The 9,270-nt window shown below is 43.5% G+C and overlaps 1 protein-coding gene across 1 annotated transcript; it reads right to left on the bottom strand.

Moving 5' to 3' along the window:
* Positions 1 to 1,422: 1,422 nt before the first annotated feature.
* Positions 1,423 to 9,027, bottom strand: LOC1279949 (uncharacterized). Its single transcript, XM_061659288.1, has 5 exons — positions 8,486 to 9,027; positions 2,910 to 3,278; positions 2,482 to 2,797; positions 2,073 to 2,292; positions 1,423 to 1,841 (listed from the first exon to the last, which is right to left on the bottom strand). Exons 1-5 carry the CDS (start codon positions 8,678 to 8,680, stop codon positions 1,634 to 1,636), a joined length of 1,308 nt encoding a protein of 435 aa, XP_061515272.1. The 5' UTR covers positions 8,681 to 9,027; the 3' UTR covers positions 1,423 to 1,633.
* Between the last annotated feature and the right edge of the window lie 243 nt (positions 9,028 to 9,270).

Genomic DNA, 9,270 nt, shown 5'->3' with positions numbered 1-9,270 from the left:
TTAAACTAATGGCATGTGCTCATCATTATTCACCGCCTGCAAGATGTTCTTCAACAGCTATCACATATTGTATGGACACAATCACAATAAAGTCTCAGTTCTTACAAGTGATGTTCAACACACCACAAAGAACCAGCTTGAGGCGTGGTGAAAATCATGTGAAAGAACTGAAAAATTATTGTGATGTCAATACAATGTGTGATAGCTGTTGAAGAACATCTTACAGACGGTGAATACAGGGTTTCAAGCCACTTTCGAATGTGCACATAATTATTCACCACATCCAAGATGTTTTTCAACAGCTGTCAAATGGTGTATTTGCTTCAAAATGAAATTTCAATTTCAATTTCTTACACATGATTTTCATCATTTAACAAAGAACTTTTAAACTCAATTCAGCTTGAGGCGTGTTGAAAATAATGCTGATGAAATTAAAAATTATATTGATGGAAATTAAATGTCAAATTGATGTGGATTTACATCTTGCACGCAGTTAATAACAATGTTTACATTTGAAAATCGAAGGGGCGGTCACGTGGTACAGTTGACAACTCGTACGACTCGATAATATGCCCGTCATGAATTCAAACCTAGAATGGACCGTCTCCTCGTAGTAAGGATTGACTATCCGGCTGTGTGGTAATGAATTAAGTCTTGATAGTCTGTATAGGCCGGTATGTTCGCCAAATAGAAGAAGAAGAAGAAGAACATTTGAAAGTGACTTGGAAATCCCTGTAAAGATAAGCACATGCCTTTAGTTTAAACATCTCTGTGGAATAGTATGCAACTGCAACATTTGACAATTGTTGAAAAACTTTTGGCAAGCAATAAACAATGTTGGAAACATTGGAAATTGACTCGAAAAACCGTGTATTGTAGTGGCTTCACAATAAAGTCTCATTTCTTACACATGTTTTTCAACACACCACAAACAACTGTCCAACTCAATCCAGATTGAGACGTGTTGAAAATCATATTGAAGAACTAAAACCATATTGTGATGCAATTACAACATTTGACAGCTGTTGAAAAACATCTCACAAGCAATGAAACATGCTGTACAGATTAGAAAGTGACTCAGCAAAACCCTGTAATATATTCCATTAAGAGGCTATTGTGCTCTTCAATATTTTAATGCTTAAAATTTATGGTTTCCTATTACAGCTAATGATTTGCTAATGCATATGATATAGTGAAGCAACAGCAATCGACAACTTTCTCAACAACTTTCATTTCCAGGAAAGCAGCAATAGCAAGTTTTATATGATATTTATCACATCCGGTCAAATGGATTGTATTCATGGAACGCTTCAGATTGTGATACGAAGATTGTTGGAAAAGAGCAGAAAGCCATCCATTAAATATTTAGCCTGTGAAGGAAGTGCGCATGATACTTTTCCCAAGACAGATAAAAACGAAATGTTCTTCCATTGCAATCAACATTGGTTTATTTTTCTTCATTTATTTACGTGATATAAGTTATTGATTTCTGTTTATTTATTTTTTATATTTTTCCTACCATATTTACACTTAAACACCTCGTTCACCTCGAAACCACCATGTTTTACGTTTAATTGAACGCATCCTTTAAATGTTCACTTGCCCAAAACTCAAACTCACCGACCCCCGGGCCCTATATCCAGCCCCGCTGATCGTAGATCCGCAGCGTGACCTCGAGCCGCCGATAGTAGTCCTCCTCTACCAGGTTGTCGTTGAAGAACAGTGCCGCGTCCTGTTCGCTCTGGTCCGGGATCGATTCCTTGCGCGCCAGCACCACGCGCAGCATCGATACGATGTGATACAGCTCGAACGGTGCGACCCGGTCGATCTCCTCCCGGAAGCTACCAAAGCAAGGAAATGGGACAATAGAGACGGGTGAGAAACAACGAAACAAAACCCTCCACCTCCACTTTCCAGCACATTTGTTAACGGCCGCGTGCGTGCTAATAATTAATTGCTTTTGGGTTTTTCGTCCCACCAGCGGGTACACACTGTTGCTGTGTGCAAACATAAGCGAAACCTAATGCCCTGTCGCGCGAGTTTGGGTACAAAAAAAGGGAACCCCAACCCACCTTTCAAGCGTCAGCTCGTCCTGGGAGGGAAACTGCAGCCGGGCCAGGTTGGCGGCCAGCTGCTGGAAGTAATACTCGAAGTAGCCGTCCAGCTGCGCCTCCAGCTCCGGATCGTTGACGCTGGTGATGATGAAGAAAATAACGTCCCGCACGAGCGAGTCCATCTGTATCAGCTGGAAGTCGACGAACTTGAGGCTGCACGGGACCTGCCCGGTCGGGTCTGTGTGTGTGTGTTTGTTCGCCCGATAAGCGCACCGGCGTGTCGGCGTGAAATGGATCCCAATCCACCCAAAACAAATGAAGCCGAGGGTGTATAGTAAAAATAGAATAGAAAAAGGGACGTGTCCGCTTTGTTAGTTTTCTTTATGACATCCAATGGTGACAAACTGGGAAAAGGAAGAAAAATTACCATATTTGATCATCATATTGTTCACCCACAGGTCGTTGTGCAGCATGGTACAGTAGCAGGTCAGCTGGTCCGAGATCAGCTGCGCCTGGCGTCGATGGCACTCGTTTATCTTGGCGTAAGCCCGCCCGGCCAGCCCCGCCTCGACCCCGGTCCGGAGGATATCCTGCCGAAACACATCCATCATCTGCCGGAGCGTCGCCTGGCTCAACCCCGCATCGATATCAATCTTGACGAGATACTTATGAATGCCTGCCTCAAACACGTCCGGCTTCAGGTAGCGCAACGCAATTGGGATCGCATGAAACAGGGCCAATTTCTAAAGTAAAAAAAGAGGAGGCAATAGGAAGCGAATGTTTTGTTCGAACGAAACGGGTTCCAAACAAAAGGGTATCCACTCAAATCCTTCTCTGCTTTCGGCCCATCCTTACCTTCAGCACATATCGGGCCAGCTCGCGGTTAAAGCCTTTGCGACGGTCCGCCGTAACGTAGCCGGCCAGCTTCAGGTTTTCGAACAGCATCACACCGTCCTGGTCCACCTTTTCCACCGCAGGGTCTAGCGAGACGCGCGCATTAAAGCAGCGGCAGAACACATCGATCAGCTCCCCATCGCCGTCGAAGCCTTGCTCGCGCTGCAGCGCCAGCAGGCTGGGCACTATCTTCAGGTAGACGGCGGCTTCCTTCACGAACGTGATGTCGATTTGAAAGATTTCGAGAAACTCCTCACTGCTCGGGCGCATCTTGGCCACGAGGTGCAGCAGCTGGTCAACCGGTGGTTGATCGTCGTTGCTCGAGTTGTCCTGATTGGGAGTAGGCAAAAGAATACAATTGTACATGTTTTTTTTTAATTTATTAATTTTAATGTATAAACTATTGCTAGAGGATTTATTACAATATGTTGAAACAACAGACAAGCGTCTTGTGTGGCTCAGAGTAGACTATAATTTACAATTTAAAATGCGGGTTAAATTCATTTTTAATAATAAAAATCCCAAGCTCAGATATATTTCCCAGGGATTCACGCTTTAAAAAAAAAATTTATAGAAAATGAAAATTATTACCAGTAAAACTAATTTGCATGTAAGCAACGAATGGAGTCGCCCAGTGTTTTATTGTTGAACAGCATTACAAAAGTTACTAAATTAGTGCTGATTCGTACATGTCTATTTATTATATTTTTTACAGTTTTAAGAAATCAAATCGTTGTTTAAAGACACTGTCAGAATACAAATGTCATATTTTATTAATTTGTTGTTGAATTAATAATTACGTGAGGAGCTAACAGCGTTAGATCAGCAGCAACAGATGTTGTGCTGATGATGAGACAGACCACGAAACCATGGTCAAAGTATTCGATTCAAATAAGTAAAGCTTTCATAAATTTTCTCATATTTATCAGAAGAAGTTATAATATCTTATGAAAGTTAAATACAAGATACTACAAAGAATGGTAATTCATTTTATTGGGCAATTTGATCTACATTGATTGTGAAAAGTGACCCAAACGTGTCCCAAAGCTGTGCCGGCCCATCACCCCATCGCAAGATCAGTTTCAGCGTATACTAAACTTTTTTTTTTATATTATTTAGGCCAGTGACCAATGCTGAACTCCGAAAGAGTTCGACAGCACGGTCAGCACAATGCTCGGCCGCCTGAGGACATTTGGTCACTCGACTTTAAAGTAGAGCTTCACATTCAGCATGCCTACTGGTCGCCCGATGCCTAGACCGTCACAAGATTTAGCATTTCAACTTCAGTAAATTCTAAGCTTTGTTTTCCAGAAACTTTTAATTTTTTATATGAAAATCTGTTACAATAAAGAATTGTTTCTTTGGCTTTGACGTATAGTATACACATTTTATTAACATTTACAAACAAGGTTTGATGAAAATTATCTGCCGTTTAAGAAAGTCGTTGAATTTACTCAGTTGTTATTTAGTCTATTTTAGTTGTTCGGGTGACCAAAATATGGTATCAAATCATTTCAAGTAGTTATTTATATTTTTGAGTTTCTTTTTAAAGTGTTAATGTTTTCACCTAGTTGTAATTTTTCTAGTTGTTTTCACAACAACTAGAATGTTTTCTTATAACACAATTGAATTATGTTGTGTATAAAATTTAAAAAAATAATCATTATATTTTAACCTTAGCAACTTTAAAAGAAACCATTCAGTACAACTGTTCCAAGGTAAACAACTTTTCCCCGTACCTCGAAGTACACCATTAATCGCATTAAACAAATCATCTCATCACAAAAATGACGAAGCATCGGGCCACTTTAAGCAGCCTCAGCCCCGGTGAACCATTTTTCATTCAAATTGTACCATTCATGGCATCGAACAACTGGCACTTCATTCCGCAAAAGCGGGAAAAACATCTTTCAACACAAACACCTACCGAACGCTTTAAAGTGAAGTATGTTGTTTTGGGAAAAAAGTGACCAAACGCACAACAAGATGGAAAGGAAACACAATTTGCATCAACTCAAGCATCGCATTTACGTACAAGACGGTTGTAACGGTGCAATTGATGGACCCAAAAGGGAGGAAAAAAAGGAAAGTAAACGGCTTTCAATAAATCACTTCGACACTCGGCTCAGAAGTGTAAGTGAAGTTGACGTTTTCTTCCTCCTCCATCCACCACCTGTCCCAAAAAAAAGAAGGACACCCCTAAACACAGCTGTTTCCGAGCGCTTTTTTGTTGGGGGGTAGCAGGTCCATTTCAGCTTTTTGCTTGAATGATCCGTTTTTTTGTTGTTGCTTTTTTCGTTATTGCTAACGCATTCAGGTTCACAGATCTTTAACCTGGCTGTACCGCTGCACAGTTCGATTCAATAGAGCAAGAAAGGAAAGGTTTGACCGTAGGCCGCAAAATTTAATGAAACACAGCACGGCGCTAGGGCACAGAAATGGTAGCCAGATCTTGCAGCAGTTATGAAAAACCATTGCTGGATGGAAAAGATTTTCTTCATTTTTTCTTGCTGAACAACCAGAAACAATCACCCTGGAAGTAATGCGGAGGTTATTTTTGCTCTTTTTTTGTGCAAAGGAGTGGGAGAGTTTTTTTTCTATTCGCCTGAACGTAGGATAAAGCTCGAAAGAGGAACGTATCCACTACCGATTCCATTTAAAAAAAAGCGTTGAAAATGTCTTCGGTTAAATCAGAAAATTCCCAGAATCCTTAGTCTCGAGTCTCGCAAAGAGGTCCTTTCCAGTGAATCATTAAATAATCAGAGAGAAAGAGAGAGAGAGAGAGCGCAATGGATATTATAATAACACAAAAAAGCACACACCACACATACCATAATTAAGCAACCTATTCAATGCATAAGTGGTTTTGCTAATAATTCCCGGAAGAAGAAAAGCTTTAAATTATATACAACCTTTGAAACAAGTTTCCAAAAGCATCATCCATTGTTAATGATATCTTTCATACAAAATGCTTCACACAAAAAAGGCACTCAAAAGCATTTGAGGCTCACTTCGCGTTAAACTATCTTTGCATTGCTGCTAACAATCTTATCACAGCTCGATACAACAACAATCACCAGCACAGTGGAACACAGCCCAAAAACCATTGCCCTGGATGCCATTCAGGCGAAATGTTTTTCCGTCCCATTAGCACGTGGTTGATGGAAACTTTCGCCCTGGCGCCCGAATCAAACCATTCGCCACGTCATTAACAGACGACACACAATCACGCTCACACACACAAACACACACTCACGCAAGAAACGTGCTTTCTGCCTTTTCCGAACAACAAAAATGAATGGAGAACGATACGAAGAAGGGAAATATATAAAAAAAAAACAACACGAAAACAAAATAAATCAAAACAGCTATTCTTTTCCCCTTATTTTGTGCGATTTTTCCTCCTCTCTTGCCGTGCCTTGTTCAAGGTTAAAGATGCACATACACATACACACATCTCGATAAGGCGGATAAGTGTGTTGGTGTTGGATAAGAAAAAGGGACCGATAAATCATGTTCCACGCCACGGCATTCACCTGTTGCCGCTGGCTGGTTGGGTTTTAGAAGGATTCGCATGCACTCTTCTGTCCTTCTTTCTCTACTACCTTAGATTTGTTTGAAACAATGTGCATGACGCAAACGCTCCTGGGCAGGAAACGTGCTTTACCCATAAGGAATGGGTTGAGAACATTTATTCGTGCCTTTCTTTTTTCTTCTCCAATCATCGTCTTGAAACCGGAGCAGAATCAGGTGTCTTTAAATAACTTTACCTTGCTTTCGCGCTTCTTGTACGTTTTTTGTGCAGAAAAACAGCATCATTTCCTCTTGTTTCCATCACTTTTTATGTGTATGTGTGGCAAGTATTCAATCAATTGATCATAATTAATCATCCCTGTACGAAGGCCGCTTCGCATCGAACGCGAAAAATCCATCCGAGCATCACTTAGAGGGAATCAAAATGGGAAAGATCACTCGGCACTTACTTTCAAAAAAACAAAACCAAATATCCTCCCACCAACCCTCTTATGAATTTGAGTTCTTTTTTGCTTTCCTTCACCACCTGTAGCTAATAATATCCAGCTGTAGCTGTGAAGCAGTTCCAGCAACGGAAGAAGATTGAAAAATAGAAAGAAAAAACACACCGAAATGCCCGTTCCTTCTCCAAAAAGCGTACACTTATACACCTCTTTCTTTAAAGGAAATCCTTTTCAGACGAAACCCATCGCCGACGTCGAACATCCTCTTGAAATGAAAAAAAACCAATCAAACATATCTCACATTTACACCTTCCAGCGAAGCGAAGCAATAGATAACACGCCCGAATCATGCCCGAGGATGATGGTGCTATCGTTGCTTGCAGAGAAATCGATTGCCCATGTGTGTCGAACGGGGAAAGATATGTTTTTTTTTTATATGTAGCAACATTAAACGCTGGTAAAATCCAGAACCAGAATGGTATTGAATTTGGAGCAGGGCGATATTGAGCGACGAGAGCACTCGAGCACGAGGAGCTTTTCCCTCGCTGCTTTTGACCATAAGATAAGACACGAACAACAACAAAAAGAACATCACTTTTGATGCTCTGTTCAGCACACACTGTCCTTTGTCGTGTGGCGATGTATGTGCGCCTGTTGCCACTTTTGCGACATCACATACTCCATCCCTATACAAGCAGCACAATCAATCCAGTCAGCAACAGGAGATGGCATCATTTATCTTCGCCACAAAACTGATACACCTCCCGACTGGCCCACCCCACGTGGCTGTTAAACCACCAGTCCTGTAGTGTCAGGAGAGGATTTAATTTACAATTTATGAGGCCACACGATCTAGATGGCACCGCTCGTTGAAACGGGGGCGTGCAAGATGGCTACGATGCTGGGATACGCTCAGCGTACTTTAACGGAGCCACACACACTTCATACGGGTCAGCGTCGGGAGTAGGGAATGGTACGTCAACACTTTCCCGTAAGATGGGATTTAATTTGATTAACCATTTACACTCGAGCCCGAGTCTTCAGAGTCGTTCGAGGCGACTCAGCTTCACACCATGCTGTGACACCATCCTCTTGGTGAACTGACGCAAGGCAAAGCAAAAAGGGGAAAACAGAGGAAAAGGTTACGCGATTGTGTGTGTGTCTGTGTGTCTTCCTTGTGATGAGCTTCCCGACCTTCGTGCTGCTAATTGCTTTGCCATTTTCTTGGTAGCGGCAAAGCAGCAGGCAAAAGTAAAACCATTCATCTGAAGCCGACTGGGCGCCTCCATCTTCAAACTCACCACGTGGTGAGTGTGGTTTGCGTGCTGAAGGCGGGTGCTACCGAGGGCTGTGTTATGATTAATATGCGACACATTCAGCTCAGCGTTTTCTTGCCCTTTCTTTTGTGTTTGTGTACTTTCTTGAGCAGACACCTTTGCCTTCTCCCATTGCCGGTTGATTAATTTACACCGCCCCCCTGTAAGTGATTGGCTTGACAAAAACCCCGACCCACTCGCGATCTTGGTGCTGCCGCACACCGTATTGCACACAACGGTTTACCTTCTGCTCGCGGCGTTCCTGCACTGAAGCGTCCTGGGCGGTACGAACCGTAACGGCCAGCATGGTGCTGCCGTAGTTGTCGCCGGGCGCAGTTAGATACTCCGACTCGTAGCCGAGCACGCGGGTGCCGGCGGGCAGGACGGGCGCCAGCAGTCCCTCCAGGTCGCGTATCGGGGGCGGTGGAACGGTAGGCATGCTGTGGGATGCGCGCCAAATCAGCACCAAAAACAGCAACCGCACCACCAAACTAATGGCGTAAGCGTGACCGTAACAGACGACGCCGTGCGGGAAGCACGAGCGCGCGAGCGTGCCTGTGTTCCCTGTTAGCGCGCAACGACGTGTTAAGAGTGTTCTGGCACTTTTCCCACAGCACGTACCCTATTAACACTGTACTGTAACCGAGGTGCGGACCGAACCAAGCACCAAGCCTGCCCGGAAACCGATTGCTATCAGGACCGAACGCACCGAGCCGCACGCAACAACTGGCGCTTCTTTCGTGGACGATCGCACTGCACTGCTTAGCGCACGGGCGCACTATGGTCGCAGAACACGAACACGAACAGCGGTGCCGGTTGGATATGGCGACCCCGAATGCGACTCCCGAAGCCGAACACTGGAGCCGTGGAGCGGTGTTTAGGGAGCGCTCAGTTCGCCAGCGAGAGGAAACGGAATGGAGAAGAGACGTTGTGCCGGGCAGACGGCAATTGGTCAAGATTGCAACGCCGAGCGCGCCAAAACGATTCCAGTTTTGAATGAATGGCTGATGCGCGATTGAGATAAGAGTT

Source organism: Anopheles gambiae, chromosome 3, assembly GCF_943734735.2.
Source record: "Anopheles gambiae chromosome 3, idAnoGambNW_F1_1, whole genome shotgun sequence".
NCBI classification, from domain to species: domain Eukaryota; kingdom Metazoa; phylum Arthropoda; class Insecta; order Diptera; family Culicidae; genus Anopheles; species Anopheles gambiae.
This window is presented reverse-complemented; position numbering and strand designations above follow the sequence as displayed.